Source organism: Haliaeetus albicilla, chromosome 7 (genome assembly GCF_947461875.1).
Source record: "Haliaeetus albicilla chromosome 7, bHalAlb1.1, whole genome shotgun sequence".
NCBI classification, from domain to species: domain Eukaryota; kingdom Metazoa; phylum Chordata; class Aves; order Accipitriformes; family Accipitridae; genus Haliaeetus; species Haliaeetus albicilla.
Window position 1 is genome coordinate 9134137 of NC_091489.1, and position 22731 is coordinate 9156867.

Genomic DNA, 22731 nt, shown 5'->3' on the forward strand with positions numbered 1-22731 from the left:
TACAGAATCCATGATGAACAGTAACACCTCTTTCTCCCTGTGAGATTAAGAACTGCAGCCTTCCCTCTTGGGCATCAGCAATACGTGCTTTCATGATTTCAGGGATGGATTACCATAATAAACAGTCTGGCCTACCTTAAGAACTGCTCGTTTATTACTGTTTCTTACTAATAAAGTTCTCTGAGTAACATTAAAACGGGGAGTAGAATAAATAAGGACTTTTAAGAACTTTTAATACTAAAAATCAGGATTTGGGGGGGGATTAGATTTTTATTTTTCACCTTAAAAAGGTAAATCTATTAGTTACAAGAATTGCAAGTATTACATTTTCCAAAGGGTAACCCTGAGCCCTACTCAGCTATAATGTTCTCTTTGCTAGTGCCTATATTCCAGCAACATTACATTATTTAACAAATTAAAAACTGCTTCAAATTGTGTTCTGGAATATGTCAAACAGCACACCATGTAATTTCAGATAGAAAACTGACGTCGTTTTAATTGAGTGATAAATTTTAATAAATATATTGCTTGCTACAATAAAAACTAAATTGTTTTTATGGAGCAGCACTGTACAGTTAAAGCCCCAAGACAGCACAGCAACGTTAAAGAACATAACCATCTTACAATAAAAATATCAATTTATTCCATTTAGAGATGCCACAATTCTGCAAGGTTAGTTTTATTGCTAGAGGTCACTTGCCAATTACCAGATTATTTACCTTCATTTAACTGAGCAGAATATCAGCCACTGGTGATCATTCAAAAAGCTCAGAATCTTTTTCTGATCACTGCAGATGTAAACTAGACAAACCAGATTATCCATGTGATGTCAATAAAATACAGTTTTTACTCAGCAGACCGCATCCTAATGCTTAAAATGCTCCTCTAAAAAAAGCAAAAAATAAAAATGCATTTAAAAGTATAGCTGGGATTTAGAATGAATTACCAAATCCTTTAAATCCACATTATTCACCTCTAATAACCTCTGTGCTGAAGGCTTTGAGAGCTTGTTTAACTGACAAACAGCTTTACAAACCCCATGTAAATACAATGGATCAGATTTATAAAAAAGGAGAAAAAAAAAGTATCAGGCTAGCTTTCCAGGTCATTTTAATAATGGTAATAGAGCTTTCTGTATTAAAGAAAAAAAGAAATTCCTGAGCACAAATTTTAAAAAAAACAAAAAGTAAAAAAACCCCAAAAACCACAACACAAACCAACCAAAACCACACACACTGAAGTATACAACTTTTTTCTCCTAATTCTTAACTTGCATTTTATAAGAGAACCTGAGTAAATTATCAAGTTTTCAGATTAAATACTTGGTGTTTCTTTCAGATGTTCATTTTTTTTAATAAAATGTTATCATGATAGCTAGAAATTTATCTAAATAACACTTAATTTTTAGCACAGAATTTCTAACACACGACAGAAGAACCTCAGCAGTAGCTAAACCTAGTTAACTGAATGCATTACAACTAGTCAGAGAAGCTAACGTACTGTTTCCTTTGTTATCTGTTTGAACTAGGTATCTGTCAGAATTCATTCTCAACATGCAGCTATAAGAATTCAGGATGCAATAATTCCTGTACATCCAAAAATCAAAATCTTCAAAATATATTTCTCTTGTTATCTAGTGTACCAACATAATTCTCATCCACACAACCACAAAATATAACACAATCTTCCCATAAAATCTACTTTCAGCTCCTCTGGGCAGAAGATTCCACCTGATTTTTTCAACACAATGAGTATATATGTGTGATCAAAGGCAGAAAAGATGCAAAAAATATTTCTATATGTTAACACAAAGAAAGTATCTTTAATCTCAAGGGCACTGTTTTGCCAGATTAGCTGCTAATGAGCAAACATCATTTGTTCATAAATTATTTTGCTAATTTGAAGGTCATTCTATCTAAGAGCACACCAAAACCCTATATATCCTATAACCTACTACATTTGAAAAATTACCACATCTAACCAATGCTCAATTCAGTTTTCTAAAAATTAACCCAAGACATAAACATTTATGCCAAGACATTTACCATTTAGTTTAAAATTAAGTGATTACTAAGGAGTTTTACTGTTCCAGACTGTTCTAGGATTAAGGATTTTGTTTTCTTTTTCTTTTTTCTGCAGCAAAATTACACTTCCATCATATAATTTCAGCATTAGATAATACAACCTTCAGATGGAAGCCAGAAAGCAATCCAAACAAACCAAAAGGGAGATCTACATTTTTTTGTGAAAATGAATTATATACTGCCACCATAAAGACCTTATATTACATTGTCAAAGAGTCAAGAAACTTTAAAACACTGCAGAAGTTGCATTGCTTAAGTTGCTTTAAATGGAAGCAGCGGAAGTCAGATAAATGGACTACAAAGTTTGAGAGAGTTAATTTAAGAACAAGTCTTAAATTACTGACCTCTAACACAAAACTATAAAAGCTGTGTGCTTCTGTTTTTTACTGTACAGAACTAAATAATCACTTGGAAAAAAGCTAATATTAAAGACAATCAGCACTTGCATTAGATAGGTAAGAAGGAATAAAGGCAAGTTTATTAAATTACCTACAATTTTGCTGATATTTATTCTGATATTTTTGTATCATGTATCACATAGGTAATATTTGCATTGACCTAAAAAACTTACAGAATTCAAAACAGAGATCCACAAAGGGCTGCTGTACTAATTCAAAAGGTAACAGCACTTCATAAACGGTATCATGTACTAAATGCAAGAGAAGATTTTCAACTGACTAGAGAGATATATATATATATATCTAGCTCCACAGCCATAAACCTCTCTATACAGAGGTATAGAAAAAAAAGTAAATCTGACTGAACACAATACATCAAATTCCCTGAGCAAAGAAGCTCAAATCTCTCTAATCTCTTTTACTCAAGGCCTGAAAACCATATCCTGTGCATCATCGTGCTACATATAGTCCACCTGAACTTTCATGTACCTATTTTAGTACTTGGTAGAAAAGCTAAATGCATACTAAGACAATAATTTAATGCATGACCATCTCAAACTGATAGAAAACCACTCTGATAGGACTATCGCAACAAGGAGAAGCAGCTCCTATCATGGGAAAAAAACAGCTCTTAATGTTAAGACGAACGAGACTCCTCTGTCATTGCTGCAGTCTTCTAAGAGCTGCCACTAAGCTCCTGCGCTACACCTCCCTTCTACAAACACTCCAACAAACTTTAAGGAAAGGGAAATACCAGCTCCTCCTAAGAGGAGGAGATCTGGAATTTCCTGATCTCTTCCAACCGTGTCAGATTCTGTTGCTGCACTTTTAAGAAAAAAGTTACGCCTGTCCACATCTAAGAACAAAAAAATGGCAAAGTCCTTTCCACTGAAGGCTTTAGGCTGGAGTACAGTTTCACTCTCTGCAGCCCAGAGCTTCTTTCAGGGCAAGGCTGGGCCCATTCCTTCTCACCTGTTGAACCCAGTGGAGGACTGACGGCCTCTAGGGTGTCCCACCAACACAGACACTTACCGCAGATAGGCTTGTTCGTTACTTATTTACCTGTTGAGGAGACGTAAATGAGGTTTTGCTCTTCGCTTCTCTTTGGGTCACCTGACAGCTACAGGCCAGGAGAACAATCAAGTTTGGGTTCAAGAACTAAGCAAGTTCTTGAGAAGAAACAGTACAAACCTCAATCAACAACAAGCACCAAACAGTATCAAGCAGCATTAATCTTCCAACTAAGGTGCTGGACTCATTTCAAGCTTACATTCCAACAGCCTTCACTGCGTGTAAAAGAACTAGGTGTAGTTATAAGTTACATATAAAATAGGAAGCTTTTAAGCAGTTAAACAGATTTTTCCAAACATTAACTTTTATTTTGAAAATCCATCAAATATAAAAATTGCACTTAAATCACATGATACTTTTCTACATCTCTAATAAAAGGGGGATGAAGATATACAAAGTTCATACCATTCGAGAGCATTCATGTTTTCATCTATAAGAAAAATTAATACTTAATTTAGAAAAAAACGTTTAACTGCAAGATACTTAATCAAGTATCAAATTGTTTCCAAAGAGTCCCATTAAGGAGTAAGAAAACATCAAAAGAATGTTACTGTAAAATTAACTAACAAACTGCTTGAATCAAAACTAAGTTAATTTTTAAGGTAACTTTCTCTGGACAGCAAAGGAAGCATTAATTTCTTTTTGCCCGGAATGAGCCATGGAAAACCGCCAAGTTTTAGACTAGTTTTATAAAACTGTTTCTATAAAATTAAGAATTTTACGTTACTAATAAAAGCACTTTATCAAAGTTTGTCCTTCCAAACTCTTTAACCTTCCCTGTCATTAGGGCTGACTGATAAGCCACCAGCTGTTTTTTTCTTCCTCATGCTACAATGCATTCTCTTCCTTTTTAAGGCTAGTATACCCAAGCAACAAACAGCAGGACTTAAGCCAGCTGCTAGAATGTCACAAACCTATATATTTAGCTCCCATCTCATTTATTGCCATCCCTCGGTGTCAACCATTTCATGTCCCTTTTGCTCCCGTCTACTGACATTCCTCACTGAGCTGACAACACCGCGGGCTGGATCAGCAGCCAGGAGGTACAAGAACACACACCAACAAAGCAGAGACCTTATCAGTTACCAAAGACAAAAGCCAGGCCTTGTCAAACACACTCAAGGTGAAAAACACCCCCCACTCGCTCCCTAATTTCTGATCTCGTTTTCACCATTCATAAATTGTGTAGCTGTTTATATAAATAATAGCTTTAGACCTTTAGTGAAACAGCAACTTGTTCTTTTAGCATGTTTAATTAGCGTTATTGTATCTTCACCTAATAGGACAGAAATCCTCCTGTTTGTACTGTATTAATTGCACTATTTGCTTCACTTCTGCTTCCTCGATGCTTTTCTTACATACGAATATAAACTGTGCATTAAAGTCACATTTGCTTTCCATTTAAGATTGTTTTAAACATTAACCCTTTTCCTCATGCCACAAGTTTAAAGAAAATCTTAATAGGGTCATTTCAATTCCATTTCAAGTAACTATAAAATAATATCCCTCAAAATGAATTTTATGCTACATGTTCTGTTCATGTAAAAACACTAATCTAATTACTGTCATATTTTGGAAATAATTGGATTTTAAATTGCTTAGAATTATCAACATAAGTGAGAAAGCTGTAAAGATAGACAAATTAACAATTTCATGGTTTTAAAATAGGAATCTCTGTTATCATTAGAGGCCCATTTGCAATGATTTAAAGGCCCACAGTACAGTTTGGTAGTTCCCTCCTTTAAGTGGTCATAAAAACCTTTAAACAGTAATTGAAAGATTGTTAACAGAAACTCTTTCAGGAAATCAGATCCCGTGAACAATCTAATAGTAGGCATGTTTAAGTGAGATAGTGAATAATCTGTTTCATCCCATCCACTAAGATGAGGTTTTTCGGAACAGTGACAAGACACCAGTTTCAATAACACCAGGAGATGAGTAAAAATTGTTCAATTCCATGCTCTACTTGGGAATCGTGACACATTTATCTAGAGAACTAACAAGTTGTGCTGTGTGTAAATCAGTCTCCAAAAACCTAATTGTAGGTTCCAGCAGTGCCCTCTAAGCTTCACGGTTTACATCATTAAACTCATATTCCAATAACAATGGATCCTCAGGATATACAGTCCAACAACTAATTTCCATAATAATACCTTTTAATTAGATGTGACTACATGTGACATTACCCAAGGCACTTAAAGTTGGCAATTTTGCTGTAGACTACTTCCAATTCTCAGTAATTAGAAGTGAGAAAGAATGTTTAAATTGGAGCACCATTGCAGATAGTGATACTGTTGTTACAAATACTTTGCAGAAACAGAGATTCTTGTACTTATGGGACACCATTCCCTTTTTAAAATCAGAGAAATGCAGTCACTTTTCCTCCCCCAAACAGGAACAGCTGACCAAGCAGAACAGGCTTTGAGGTTATACTTAAGTTTATGCAAAGGAGAGGTGCTCAGTAACCACTTCATTTCATCTTATTAGTTACTGGAACTTTAGCCAAAATTCTGCATCCCTTTCAGGCAATAGATTTTATGCTGAATTATTCAGAGTTTTATAATTCTAAGTTCTAAAAATAAATTTATTAGTCACCTTGAAAGGTGGGAGGAAACACAGAAATTGCACACTCCCAAATCAGAAGACCTTACAGCTGTATTATATAAATAGCAATTACTGTTTTTTCCTCCACAATAGCATGCTTTAACAAGTCAATAAAAAAAAATTTAAAAAAAAGGTAAAGCACCACACCAAGCAACAGGGCAACTAAGCCCATGATGAAGATGCATAGTATTGTTTTGTGGATAAAAGTAGGCATTACCAATGACAGCTGGGATGAAAGTTTCCATATTCAACCAAGATACTTGGGGGGAAAATGCATTCTATGAAATTTCCAAAGTGAGCGACAAATTAAGGTATTTAACCTTCCTAAACATAAACATGCTTTCCATTCATGTGACTGATTTTAATTACCTAATTTGGCTGACTAAATTGTAATTTATAATCACAACCAATATTAGATAATTTTTGCTTTGCTCCTTTACTTTTACACACATTTGAGTATTGGTAACACAACTACAATCTGATTCATAGAATTAAAGCTCCATCATAGAAACAAACTGATTTACATGAATTCGGGGGGGGGGGGGATCAGAATTCTTACCTAGTTTGAAACAAATCAACTTCTGAGACACTTACGTATAACTTTAAGTATATTGAAAAGGCTCCAAGTATTCCAACAACAATCAGAACTACAAAATCTCTCCATTTAAACAGAATGGTAATGCTCCATTTAAACAGAGAATGATAATGCTTAGCCACAGGAGCTTTGTATATCCCAGTCAATTTCCATGTACATAGATCGTGCTGCATTAGATTCATTAGGAGTTGATTTACCAAACTAGGTCTGGAATTTCACGCCATGAAAATACTGAAACACATCACAGAAAAGAATATTAAACAGTTTCATCAAAACAAAAGCAATCCCCCTCCCAAAAGTTTAGAACAAAAAACAGTAGGGTTATACAATTGGTAGTGTTTGTCATTCCACTACAGACTTCAAGTGACATGCTTCAAGCAGAAAAAAGACTGGTAGCTTTCAACGTCTACTTGTTGTCCAATTATTTCTTCCAAAAAAAATCATAAATTAGTTTTTTCAATGTTGACTATATTTAAAGTGAAAAATTGAACAATTCCATTCACCTTCTGAAAAGGCTGTTACAAAAATGTTCAATATATATGTACAGCTGCCAGAATCAGTAAATTTACAGAATTCAAGCCTAGAACTGCAGAATAGGTAAGAAATGCACAAAGTATCTCAAATTATAGCCCTCTGAATATTTCCTTTAGTGCTTTAAGGTCTAATCCACCTTGTTTGCTTTAAGTGACTTCTGCTAAAAGCTGTTATATTACCAAACCTTAACTCTCTGCTCTATCTGTAAGAAGGTAATAAATAAAAAGAGAAATGAGACAAAACTGAAAAGCACCTGAAACACCTTAAAAAGTCCAACTGGTCGGAAGCATTTAAAGGTACAAGTCTCACAACATACACACTATAGACTTATATGCTTCAGCCAGCATCAAGCAGTCCAGAGCAGCAGTATTACAGTAGTAACGGCACCTTTATATATCAAATCATATTGAATCTATTACCCTAACCATTTACAATTACAACACTACTAAAAAAGGAGCATATCAACAATTACTACATTCAGGCTTCATTTTTAACTAGCTTTTGCCTTTTACCCAGGGGCTTTTAAAGTAAGGAGACAGACAGACATTACCACATTCAACAGTTCTGTGATGACCATCACAGTCATCGCAACGGAAGAGGAACTACTTCCTATTTACCACAGGAAAAAAGGCATAAGAAAGAGTTATCATAAAGCTTTGAGATGCACTTCAAGTTCACATGCCAATCCACCTGTCTGTAGTAACATATATCTCTATATCCTCCGTTATCTTCCAACCCTATTTATGCTACAAATCCAGAGTTCCAGGTCTCTCTCTTGTTCAGTCTGCCCATCTGCTGTCTCCCTGAAGAAACTGAAATCCTTCAGAAAGACTCACAAGCCTTTGTTTACAACTTTCCAGGTGTCAAGGACAACATTTACATTTGTGGAAGAATAAAAAAAAAGGCAAAATATTATTTTGGCCAGACTAACTTCAAAACAATCTAAAGAGATCAAAGCCCAAGAAATAGTATTTGTGTTGAACAACAGCAAGTTTGCTTTACTTTTAATGCAAGTGACATTCACTTTAAAAACAACAGTAATCAAATACAGTCAAATGAGTTCAAACCAAAATTCAATCAATTAGGTTAAACAGTATGATCCAGAAGTTGAATATGTTAATTTGACTAATATATTCATTACCCTCAGTACTTAAGATACGTTAACAAGATAACAATTGGTCATTTCAACTAATCACGGTAATAAATTTGGAACAGGAATTTGGAGAGATCTATTCCATGCAGCATTCACATTTTTAGACCACCTATACTTGGCAGAGAAACAAAAAATAAATTTGAGAGACTGCTGCATATTTAAAGCAACTTTAAATCATAATTCAGTTGACGATCTTCCAAGAGCAAGCAGTCCCTGTATCACTAACAACAGGGTACAGCCCTCAGCATCCTCTGACACTACAGATCATAATGTTTGCAACTAGAGTGAACTTGAATTTTTAGTTCAGTATGTTCTGATTGTTTATACACCACATAGCTGAAAGATATTGATCAAGCTTATGTCAGTACTCTACAGAAGCAGAATCTTCTGAAAAAGCATTAATCAACCTGAGCAACTGAAGTGTTGAGTGGATGAATGTACACCATTAGTACAGGTGCACGAGCCTTCCTGGAAGACAGGGTGTACTATGCTATACAATAAGAGACAACTAGAATGAGAGCAAGTAAGGTGTAGAAAGGAACTGGCTGCTCATCAACCAATATTATTTTTCTTAAAATACTGAGTGTATATGAAAGAAAAACAAAGCACACAGTTTCAAAGAAGTGTAGCAAATCTCAAAAGGAATCCATGCCTCTCAGAATTCAACTATTTTACACTGCTCTTAAGAAAGAAAAGAAACGTATAAAAGCTTAGAATTGTGAATTAATATTATGCCAAAGTAACTGAAATGAACCAACTGTGTCCAACTACTGTTCTTACTGGCTTTAAAAAATAGCAGAGACTAATTGAATAAATTGAGCAGATCCATCCATACAACAACGGATGAATACCTATTAGTTATACAATCTCAGAATCTCCTACTCGGAGGTATCTACTGAGGTAGTATTTATGTTCTATTCCAAATCCAACATTCAAAACTAAGGCAGGTAAACAACAGTTCTAAGCTATGAAACAAAACACAAGAAGAAAGGAAAGATCTAAACAGAAAGTTTACTCCACAAGCTGGTATTTGTGTACAATCTTCCTCTCAACCAGAATCATGGAAAAAAAACAAGTGACCAACATCAATGAGATGCAAATGCAGAGAACAACAATCCTGTTCTTCTGAATTATGGATCAAATTCAAATCAGAAATGAATGCTATAAATGCAACATTACACTGAAGACTTTTCATTGACAAGTGATATATACTTTAAAATGCATTAATGAGTTAAGAACTTCAGAAACAACAGAACCTAAAAACAGCACACCTCTTCAAAAAAAAACTAGTCAATGTTCTTGCTTAAAAGGCAACTTTTTTTTTTTTTAATTAATATGTACCCCCAAGGTTCATAGGCAGACTTATTCTGGCAATAAGCAGCAGACCTTTTAAGTATTGAGGACATGTAAGCTGATTTTTACTTGATTTAGGAGATAGAAGGAAAATATCAGGCTGGTATTTTGACCGGTACTCAAAACTACTTCTAATAGCAATTCTGGATGGGGCTCGGTGCCTTCTTATCCAAGCGCAACACAGAGCAAGTATAATTAGTGAAGACTTGCATTTCACTGATCTATCTCTATGAACTTACAGAACTCATGCTGTTCTCTGACAAAAAAGTATTGAATTACTTTTGCAAGGGCAACTCCATAAAAATCTGAGCATACAAACAGTAATGCCTAAACTACCAAGCTACTAAAAAAGAAGAAATATCTAATATGCCTGTCAGAAGCTTACTGACCACCAGATATGGAGGGGAAAGGGAAAGGGAAAAAAAAAATCCCAACAAACCCAAACCCACAAAACAAAAAAGGAAGATGGCATGGTATAATTGCCAGGTTAAGTTTCTGGAGAAAGTACAGCAGCTCAGTGTTAGAGGTCTCCTTTGTCAACTAACTGGAGGAAAAAAAAAAATTAAAAACCTCTTCATTCTCAAGAAAGGGGTTTTCTCTCTGTGCTTCCTACCTCCTTAAAACATTGTACTTCTCAACTACAAACCCCATCCTTCAGGGGCCAACTTCAGCTCTGAAGAAAAGGGAAGATCTGTTGCTGACTTGGAGTAAGTGAGTGCATCTACTAGGGATTCTAATGCCTAAACAGTAATTTGTAAATCCACATACATAATTTAAACACAACTCTACCTTGCTCTATTAAGTATGGTTTTAGCCCTTACTGATGTATTTCCACATTTACTGCAGTCCCCAATCCTAGTTAAAGTACACAGGATGTTAATTAACAAAAAACTACCAACGAGTTCAGCAGGTATACCTGACCTATTCACAACAGCAAACAAAAATGTCATGCTGAAGCACTTCCTCCTCTCTGTATAAAACCCTTCTTTACTACAATAAACATCTGAAAGAACGCATTGAACAAAAAAACAATGAAAAACAAAATATTCCACAAATCTCTCCGCCCCACAATTGACCTTTCATTATTTGTATTTGCACACAACTCTTCCATACTTAGTCTTCCAAGAGCTACTACACAAAGTGAGTAGAAGTTCTGAGGGAAACCAGTTCAGTAGAAGAAAGCATAGACGAACTGACACAACGGAGCTATAGCACATAATCAACTGAAACCATGTACCCAAATATTTCTGTAGTCCATGAACTAAAGAAATTTATGCACATAAAGTGCAGAATTCTAAAACAAGAGAGGGTATTAAGAAGATAGCTCTCTTCAAACAGATTGGCAATTGAAAACCTAACTCTGCCAAGACAACTACAATTGAGAGACAAGCCACAATGAAAGGCACTGTGTGAGCAAAAACAAGCATCATAGATGTTGACTACTAGGTCTTAACTTGCTCTTCAGAAAGTTCAGTTGGACACATCCTTTGCCACCTCAAATTTTATAATTCCCAAGGTTAACCATTTTTAGTAAGATTAATTTATTCTAACTAAAATTTTAGATATTTAATTCACAGAAAAACAACCAGCATCTACAAACTAATTGTTTAGACTAATTTTCTAGCCTATCATTCTCCTTCACCACTTGGCTTCCCCACACACTCCTCTTCATCCATGGTGTACAGAAGGCACCCAAATGTCTAGCACTAGCTGTTAATGTCAGATTAGAGGACTCCTACTCATATGAGTTGGACCTGTGTAGTGACTAAGCAAGAAAAATAATCCACCACTTTCTATTAGAAGTATCATATACATGCTGAACATTACTAAAAGTTTAATCCTATGATGTTAATTTGAAGAAGTTACTAATACAAGCATCACCATAAGAAACTGGTATCCTAACAAATATGTTCAACTTGTGCATCAGTACCAGATGGAACTCATTTCTTCTCCCAGATTTCCAAATTTACTTCAAAAAACATTAAGGAAACATTGTCCCTAGCCAAAGCAAGTGCTGTTTACTTAATCTTTACTTGTCTTACCTCCACTCTGCCTTCTTTTTTTTTTCATTTATACACACACAAAACAGAGTATCTGCAAATAGTTAAAGAGCAAAATTTGAAAGTAAGAATGAAATGGGAATAAGCATATTAACAGATAAATGACTAGGTAATCACCTGTCTAACTTAACTGCAAGCACTCAATGCTTGATGAGTTAAATGGGGAAGAAATAATTCTCACAAGGATGAGATATGGACCAAGTTCATTGATACTGCTGAACTGATGCTGAGCCTGCAAGATTACCATCAGAGACTAAAAGACAAGGGTTTTATCTCCAGTGTATTCTAGACTGTCTTCCATCCTTTCGCCTCCAAGGACAAACACGCTCTGGAGATTTGAAAGGCTTATTTCTGAATAAAATTATGACAACGTATATCATCTTTCAGCAAGGTGCTACCAAAAAAAAAAGTAACCTATTAAGTGTGAACCAGGCCTCAAAAAGAAACTTATCTTTCAAAAAGGGAACCAGATGGTCAATAATGGAAGGATATCCAATAAAACATTAGAAAGGGTAAAAAAGCTTCATACAAATATTAAGGCATGCCTCCGTTTTATCAGCATCTAAACAAAGGGACCTTTCTCAATGAATCCATTCCCCTACCATTTGCAACCAGATCGCGTAAAGCCTCTCACAAAGTTCAAACTCAAAATTAACTTATTTGCTCCCACTACTACTACTAGAATGTTTTTCCAAATATCTCATTGAGACTGGAAATTAGTAATCAAACTCTTTTAGTTCTTTCATATACATTTGTACTTGTATCAGTAGTTGAGCTTTTGCCAAATCTTCCTTTGGCCCCGCTGGTACTCTGCAGCTCAAGTTTACTTACAGACACGACTTATATTCTCTCTTTCCTTTCTACTGCAAGGGTAAACAAGGCCAGCTCTTTTAGCCTCCTTCCCTGTTTACCACTAGGGAATGAAGAGCTTAAGTAAAAGAATCAGAACAATAAATAAAGATGATGTTATCATTTTCCTAATCCATATTAGGGATGCTATTAAACTCTGATATTAACAAATTGAAAAAGGATTTAAACATTTTGTTAGTAAGTTCCCCATAGTAAAATGAATCCCCGTGTTCATCGTTCTGTTGTACTAATTAAACAGTTTTAACTAAAATGGTCAGAAAGTACGCACAAGCTGTTTATCACTGCTGGCCTTTGAGCTTCAGTATACTCAAAGGACATGCTACTTTAGATGCGATAATTACTGAGTTCTTACATTTTTACTGAAGAGGCACAGAAGAGTTCCAACAGAGAATTTCACATTAATCAGAGCTAACAGGGTACTTATTAATAATAAAGCCATGATTATAATAGAAAAACATTTATTCAGTCCAACATTTGTAGGTACTAATTCCAAAAACTGTTTAAATTGATATCAGACAGAAAGTTTAGCCTCAGCTCTTTAGGGAAATTCAAGAAAATTAATCATTTATCTGAAGCATAAGAAATGCTAAAGACTGTTAACTATTAACCCACAAACAATAGCATATCCTCCATTCTTCTGCTTCCTAAGAGCTCAATTTTCCTGACATCTTTTCTTCTTACTCTTTTAAACTCCGATGGAAGATATTTCTCCATGAATTGGAAATGCCTTCAAACTGTAACACCAAAGACTTAAATGAGCATACAAAGATTTAACTGCAGAGAGAACACATTTTTGACTGAAGGTCAAATTATGGGCAACTAATGGAATTTAATCTTCTGAGTACCTTATGCACAATTTCTCTCTCAAGTTTCAGGAGCATATACATGGTTCAGAAAAGCTAAGTAGCTCAAATCTCAGTTTTAAGACTAAAATTTCTATAAAGATCTAACGCCTTCCAAGGGTGCTGCTAGAAGAAAATAACATATACAATTACACACAATTGCATTACTGTAGCTTGCAATGGAAAAACAATGAGCCAGAAAGCAGACCACCCCAACAGTTACACTAATTATCAGACTATGATTACATCATGGAAAAATGCTCCTTATTAATAAAACATACAAAAGAAAATTATTTCTTCTTTAGCAAGATTTTTGCATATTTTGCACTTACTGTTACGGAAGTAGAAATGCAGACTCTACACAGTCGGCATTTAAAAACTACAGGCTGTTTCAGACAATTGATTTTTTTGAAAGTTGAGCCTTGCATCAACTATGGTGTTGGAATAAAAATTAGAATAAAAATACTCAATATGCAGTTGTATAAAAAAACTAAATAACTGAGAGACTATAGGGGATTTTATATATTTATTTTAGCTTTCTAATTTGATTTTATATATTCTTTCCTCTGTGTAGGTACTCAAAGGACAGTCAAACAGTAATATCGAAGTGATGTAGGCTATGAAAATTTACTGTTTCATCTTTTATACATATACATATATATGTTTATATAAACATATATAAAACATAAGCTTGTTTAAACTTATGGCAGACCATTATTTTCATGCCTCACAATTAATTTAAGATTCTGTGCACAAAATAGCACTACAGTACTATTCAGTATTCACTACAGTCAACTAATCTATAAACTTAACATAAGTCAAAAAAATTTACCAGAATAAAAGTTTATTAGAAGGTCATAAAAGTTTGTTGATTTTTTTTTGTTTCTGTTATTAAAAATATTACTAAATCTCCATCAGAAAACAGTTTCTGGTCACTCTTCTCTGAATAATTCTTAAGTTTATCCATCTTTATGTCTTTGTAAGGTATACAAGGTTGTCAGTTGGAAGAGGATGATGGCAATAGAAAGAATTAACTGGATTTACATGACAAACTCGCTCTGGTAGTCTGCACAGCATGTCTTCCCTGTATCTGATAACAATTAAATCAATTGCTAGATATGAGTAAGAAGTTTCATGTAACACTGTGTGATTGCAATGAAATCATCTTTACAGGTGAAATTAATCTTTATAAGTGAATTTTACAGGTTTTTTTACGAAAAGTTGGAATCACTGTACTTCAGACCTTCTGAACGCTGTAACGCTGTACTAGCCTGAATGCAAAGCAGGTTAATTTCTAACTAGCAGAAAGATCTTAGAAAGGGCCTATATAAAAAAACACACCTTTTTTTTGTATGTAGTGGTATATTGTAGTTGCCTAATGAATTACTGAGGCTGTGCACATCCCATTCTGAGCAGCTAGGAACAAATACAGACAACACACAGACAGGCAGGAACACTGGGCTTGGCTCCCCAATGAAGCTTGAACTGCCAAGTACCACCATAGTGGTAGAAGCTATACATTTCCTAGCAAACATTTCACATCATCTCACAAGAACCAAATACCTTTTTATTCCAGGTCGCATGTATACAAATCACAAATCTCTCCAACTTCTGAATTTGTAAGAGTTTATTAAAATTAATTAGTGACCATTCAAGGGCATTCTTCTGAAGGCACACAAAGAGCTAGCAGTAGCTAAAGAGATTGTACACTCGAAGTTACACAAGTGCTTTGACAGTAACTAGAGACAAACTCGTTCTTGCTTTTTTACACTGCATTTGATAATTAACTGGCAGTGAAGAGCTAAGCTACCACACCTTTGATTTCTAAAAGAAAAGCTTAATAATAATTATAGGAAATCCAACTTCTTTTTCCTCCTCCTATCTCATGATCCTGTACAGCATGCATCAAGTTCTGTAAAAACTATAGCCGATAACTAAGGCAACTCTTCACAAAGGATGCATTGTCAAGTTATAAAACAAAGATTTCAACAACTAAGCTATGTTTTAAAAAGTCAATAAGCAATACAACTCTAAGATACATACAGATATCTAAGTACAGAGCTACTTAGATAGCTTTACAGAACAATTGCATAGCACGGCTCCTTTCAAAGATCTGTAATTCCTTGGAGTTTCAAAAGAATCACTGTTTTTTGATGTGGGAATATGTATGCATGTACATATATGTATATAGATAGGCATATGCATATATTTAATTTGGAAGAAAAATGGAAGGAAAGGGGAGAGAGATGTCCTTACTGCCAATGCAAATTCTTTGAATGCTTTTCCCAGTACAGCTTTTTTAACCCAAAAGCAACAAAACAACTTTGTGAAAACTGAAAAGGGAGAAGAGACATTTGTCTAAATACTCTGAGTAATGCCTTGCACTTAATTTTCTTAATGAAGTATGGCACAATGAGGTTTTATTTAGAGGCCTGTATGTTCTAAGCAGCACTACAATAATAAAGCTAAATTTGAAGAGCTTAATCTAATTAATGATATAAAGAAAAGCCACAGAAATACACAAGTGTTACTTCCATTTTTTGCCGTTCCGTACTTTCTTCCACTTTATACCACTTCAATGTGCAAATGCCTCACTTGGACCCTGCACTCCTCCACTGCAACAGGACCTCTAAATTCTATTAGGGAGGAATAACACAATTTCTTATTTTGTCAGTGATCAATGAAAGTGGTTGAGGTAGATTTTGACAGGACTGTTTTTCCTGAGTTAAGAAACCATTCGGACCACAGGAGTCCTAATTAGTTCTTCTAGTTAAATGAAACCATTCTCCCTCAAAAAGGTAGGTGTCCAACACAACAGAACACCCAATAGAGAACCTAACATTGGCATGCAAGCAAGGAGCTTTGCTTAAAAAAAACCCAAACAAACAAAAAAAAAAAACCAACCCCAAGATAAAGACACTTCGCTATCCAACAGAACTGGTTACACAGGTATGGGACAAACAGTAACTGAGATTAAGTACAGTCTCCAGAAAGTCTCTAAAGGGTCTCTAACGATTCTCCAGCTGACTTTTAGAAACATACTAAGAGGGAAAAAACACTGCCCCAATAACTACTTCCCTCATAAAACTTACTACACAGTGTCTCAGGACTGACAGTACTGAATGAACAAGGTAATTCAGATTTTAGATCTATGGCTTTATAATCCATACTAGTTTGGTATTTAACATAACCTTCTTCCACTCGCACTCACTACAATTCAAGCCACCAAGTGGAACATACACTACTTCCCTACAAAGTATCTTGTCAAAAGCAGTTCAGTGTGATCCAAGGGTAGCATCACATGAAATTTACATTTGAAGACAACCACAAGGATCAAAAAATAATTTAGGGACTAAAAAGATATACTTACATCTGGATATTCTTTTACAGGCACATATAGTTTCTCTTGTAACTGTACAATAGGTCCCACAGCATCTGGTAATTCTGCACTTCTCTTCTCCGTACTACCATTTAATGTGTCGTTATACATGTCTTTCCGTACTCTGCTAATTTCTGTGGGGGGAAAAACGTATATTAGGTATTAAATACAGTAACAGATTATAATCTAGCATGACAGTCTTCTCTTTCTAATCTTTTCCCAAATCCTAATGCCATTTTCTTCCTCTCTTTATAAGCATCATGGTAACTTGAGAGAAAAATCTACTCTGGTTTTGTTTAGGGTTTTTCTGTGTTGGGTTTTTTTTGTTGGTTTGTTTTTGTTTTTTTTTAAATTGCAGCACCCATCTTAAATGTTTTCTTCATGTCTGCTGCCTACTCATCCTGTTTACAGAATTCAGCTATTGAGTAAAAATTATGTGCAGCTCCTTATAACACAAGATTGTTCACATCATTTAAAAGGTGTATAAAAACAGTTCTTTGATGTATTTGTTAGAATAAAGTATCTAGAAAGCAAAAAAATTAGAAATCTGTACCTAAAAAAAATACAAAAAAATGCACCTACACAGTACTATTTGCTAGTTACGAGATTAACTATAGCATTTGGAAATGAAATGGTGCATCCTTCAGCAATGACAAATCTGACAACTCAAGGGTGTAGTTACTGAGCACATGGTGTGACAAACAAGTAAATACTGTTCTACCGACTACCCCCCAGTGAGATAATGAAAAAATGAAGACAAGTATGGTATCAGAGACCTGAGCAACCTCTATATACACCCAAAAGTCCTACTAGCTCATTGCAAAGTAATGAAAAACTCAACAGCACCATGGAATATCACAAGTGGACTCGTAAGTACTGTTTCTACCAATTACACCTGTATTACCCACACCTTGAGGTATTTACTTGCAAGATTAGCTCAGTAATTATCAACAACCTAGTTAAAAATAGATAATTTGATTCAAATCCAGGTTAGTTTCACTAAACTGTAATGACCTAAGAATGGACACAAAGCTTTCTCTTATTTAACCAAAAACCATATTTAACAAGAAGTTATATTTCATTTCTAGAACTGTTAAACTGGTATTTAAATTGCTGTTTTAAGTATAAAAACCCCCACATTTCATAACTTATGGAATCCCAACTAGTATAAAATTTTCTCAATGAGTTTATTCTACTATCACTAAAGAATTACTTAAAATGAAATCTATTAACCAAGTTCCAAACTGAAAACTAACATTTAATCACACATTGTTCCCAAAGCACTAAGACTTACGATAGTGTGGGCTGTAAAGCAAAAACAGGTACCAATTCCAGTCTTTTACTTAAACTGTTACAACTGCTTTCAAAATCTTCAGAATTAAAATGAAACTGAAAAGAGAAGTTTTATGTTTTTGTCTGACCACAGGAAACCACAGAAACAAGAAGTCACTTGAAACTCTAGCAGCAGACAAGAGATTAATATAACCTCTGTTTCATAATCAATTTCTTCCCTGGCAAATCATTTATAGCTGAGAATTCACCACTTGAAAAGCTAGGGGGGAGAGGGAGAGCGTCAGAAATGACGCATCTCTGAACACAGCAGACCTAATTTTCAACTGAGTTAGTCTGAATTAATTCTAGCAAACTTACTCTGCATATTCAAGAACAAGTCTTTTCTCCACTGGCAAGTGACATACTCAATCATGTATCCTATATAATGATTTGGTGGTTAACACCTGTTTAGAATGGAGAACACATATTTCGTCATCATATAATCATAGCTTAAGGAAAAAATCCACAGCTGCTTCTACACTGACAATTTTGGCAACAGGCTCAAAATCCTCAGAACTACTAGCAGCATTTATACTGGCTTCAGTATATAAAGAAATTCTTTAGTACATCTCTTTGAACAAATATTATTATCTTTTGGCAGACTTGGTTTCCTTTTCATTCTCTTCAGATTCTCCATTAAGTTACACCACACTGAAACAAGCCAACAGTCTGCCCAAGTACTGAGGCATAAGTAGCAACACAGTCATTTTTATTTATATTTGGCAGCTTCAGAGTAGTTGTACTGAAAATTGCATTTTAAGTTGTATCTTTCATCTAGAATATAACCACTAACATTAGATATCCTAGTTTTCACAGGAGAGAGAGAACACTTATTTAATCTTTGCCTTGCAAATACTTATATGTCATATTTGTGACACTGTGGAGCCAAACATTCAGAACACACATAGACAGTATGATAAGCTGACTTGAGGACTACCACTGAATTCTGGCTTGTGTGAAACCTAAGCCATCTATCACGCCTCAAACGTTACACAGAATTAAGACACCCACCAACTCAGGACCTTCTACTCCACTACAGGACCAGACACATGAAATTTAGTTTTCTTTGCATATGTAGGTTTTTATCTTCTCTCTCTACATTCGAGCCCTTGGTAACACCAACAAATATCAGGACAGGGATAGTCAGCTACATCAACTCAGCATTATCATCGGCTCCTCAAGTGCTACTGTTTCTTCTGCTTCTTGGCATTTTATCTTCTTTCTTGCCTTAGATACCTTCCGTAAGACCCCAGAAGAAACATTCAGAAGCAATAGGTGAAATAACAAGCACATATTCCCAGGGGTTTTTTTAACTGCTGATCAGGTCTCCAAACTCCCTTTCTGTATAATACACTATCTGGGAGCCTCTCTTTTCACTTATTTTGTATTTGGCAGAACTGAAATACTACTGCTTAAATTCTAAGAAAATTAGATCAAATCTCCAGTTCACCCATTCTCTCTCACTTCTAACTATGGATAGAACACAACCTATCCTCCTTCCCAATTTGTTAGCCCAGCCGACCACAAGCATTGTGCCAAATACACAACTCAAAGTTATTTATCTGCTTAATATGCATCCTGGTTTTTTTCCACATTCCGCTGAATCTTTTAACACATCTTCAAGATATTTATTTTTCTTCAGATATCTGCTTCTTGTTTAATCACAACTCTTGCGTCTCAACAAGAGTCCATACGAAAGTACTGAATTTTATCACAATCTTTCCTTTTACTGTCTCCATTAAACCAAATTCAAGCTTATAGTCTCTTGAGTATCTTGCAACTTTGCCACTCGCTTCAAGCAGTTATGCTTATCTGTAGACCTATCTGCTACTGTACTTCCAGCATCTCCCTCAAGAGTTTATCAGAAGTGCAATAAGATTCCAGAAAGCCTCACCAGCAGCATGTCAGAAAAGCTAAAAGCTCTACTCTCCTTTCACCTCTAGCAAGTATCCATTTTATTCTGTTCTGAAATACTTAAAAATCGGAGGACAGCAGTAGTACAAAAGTAGGAAGGTCGCATCCTCAAAGCGCACCTTATTATTTTTTACCACTTAATGCACATATCATTATAAATAAGAGGAACTCAAGTAAACAGCCTTTTATTTAGATTTATTTCAAGTCATTTTTTACACACCATCAAGCAGATGTCTCGTCTTCCCTTCCCAAAAGCTTTGGCATGTCTCTCATGAAATCACACTTTCCAAGTTCATTTGCAAGGCTTTAGCTCCTCCACATTTACAATTCTTTACAAGTTCTTCCACCATGATATCTCACAGGAAGCCAACTGATTTAAAAATAAGGAAAGCTTTACTTTCAAAGCAAACATCTAAGTACAGTTCTAACTACTTTACCTCTATCTTAACACCACAGTGGTAATTATGTTGTATAACACTCTAGGGATTTAAAAGAGAGTTAGTAAGGAGAGCTACTTAATTATAATAGTGCATATGGCTAAAAAAAGCATACAGCAGTTTCACCATACCTCTAAAACCTGTAAGCTCCGCAAATGCAGAAATAGGCCTCCTTTTGAAAAGATCTATGTACCCATCTCTACTGTAGGTACAAGCAGAATCTCATATGAAGAATTTAAAAGTCCACATTATTCACCTTTAACAATACTCTGGTCTGCACATTGTAAGTAGTAAGTTTAGCAGTAAATGACGAATTTGTCTTGCTTACAGCAGGGCAGTGAAGGAATAGACTCAAAGACAGACAAACTGGTTTCAATGTAATTATCTTGTTCTACCTTAATATGGCATGACATAGTCACCTATGGTGGCAATGACATGCGTTCTGGTCCAGGAGAACATTTTTCTTCCTCTGTCCCTGAAAACTATGCAAGCAGTGTAATCTCTTGTTTCCTTCATCTACAGATAGTATTTTTCAATCTCTGTAACACCTTTCTAATATATGATCTGAGCAAGACACACTGTTTATACTGACTACATTTGCCTACAGAGATGTACTTTTTTTGATTTCTTCATGACACTTAACAATTAAATAATTCCTCCCTCTTGAGCACATGAAGGACTGTGTTCAGATGAATGTTTGTCATCACATTAAAAACCACCAAGAAGTTACTGCTTTTCAGCTGTCAATTATCATTCCCTTAGAGGAAGTAAGGCTCTGCACATGTGTTTAAGACTGATTGCAACATAAAATTGGTTTACATAAACCACCCAGCAAGCATATTCAGAGTAGGAAATCACTGAAAAAGTTCAAATTCAAATTCTTCCTCTCCCATCACCTTCAGAGTTGCAAATCACCCTCATCCCCAGTGCCCACAGCTTTAGAATTTCTCATCATGAAGGCTTCTTCTAAATTATGAAGCTTTATTTTCTGAAAGAAGATCAGACTCGGACACTGCTTTTAAACCAATGAATTCCTCATTGCAGTTTAAACTAGAACTAAGAATTTGAAGACCTGAAACAAATCTTCTGCCATTAATAATTTGCTCCAATTTAGCTACAGCTGTTTAAAGAGCTAAACTGATGCCACTCTCAGCCTATGTTCCTTTTGTAAGTTTAACAGAAAGCCTTCAAAGCACACAGAATTTAATTCTTTAAACTAAAGGAAATAAGAAGTGTTTATCTGTCACAGAAGAGCTACTTATCTATCATTCTTGATATTTACAATACACTGCAATTGGGGGTGGAACAAACCAATAGCCACAATCAGCAAGAGATTCAGAATGAATCAAAAAACTAACCACCTTGTAGCACCAGGAAGCATGCTTCTTTAAGGAAGCAAAGCACCACACCCTTAAAGATTCTCAATCACAAACTAGCTTCCATATTTAAAAAAAAAGGTATGAGCAATTTTAAAAGTTAAATTTTTAAGAGGTATGGTAAGAAAAAGTTATGTTCATATAGCTAAAAATCTACACAGTACTTCGATCTCAGTGGTGCATAAAACATAGTTTTCTACTTTCTCACAGAAATCAAGTTATGCCCAAAATATCAATGACACTAAAGTTTTTACATACAGCATAATTTTATGTATTTTGACAGGAAAAGTTAATTCTTACAATAAATTTGTTTCTTACAGACTACGGCACTAAAACCAAGTGTAATTAACGCCTTCAATATTTCCACAATAATTTTTTGTACAAAGTGAAAAATCCTGATAACCATCTACCAGAGATGACTTTAGTAAGTCCACTCAAATTCATGAGATCAGCATGCATTGAGCTGAGGGGGCAGGCAGGGAAAATAGCTGATTCAAGGCCCTTCTCATTCTTTACTATGAAGTAGTTTATTTTTTTTTTTAATGTGTAATGCAACAAAATGCATGCAAAAAGTTAATATTTTAATGAAATATTTTTAGTGCACCCAACTGCTGCTGGATCATCAGTTTAGGAATATAAGAGGTAAAACAAGAACCAAAACAATATGACATTGCCCCATTTATGCACTAAGCTGATAAGCACTTTCTCCCAGAAGAAATGAGAAAGAAT

General features: G+C 35.0%; 1 protein-coding gene across 9 annotated transcripts in view; it reads right to left on the reverse strand.

Annotated features, from left to right (window-relative positions):
- QKI (QKI, KH domain containing RNA binding) overlaps positions 1–22731 on the reverse strand; it is a 165267-nt gene that overhangs the window by 109516 nt on the left and 33020 nt on the right. For all 9 annotated transcript variants that reach the window (XR_011325362.1, XR_011325364.1, XR_011325363.1 and 6 more), the window contains exon 2: positions 16935–17077. Coding sequence is in view for 6 of the 9 variants with exons in the window: in XM_069786886.1 (XP_069642987.1) it covers positions 16935–17077 (143 nt within the window). In the remaining 3 variants the exon portion in view is untranslated. The remainder of the gene's footprint in view (positions 1–16934; positions 17078–22731) is intronic.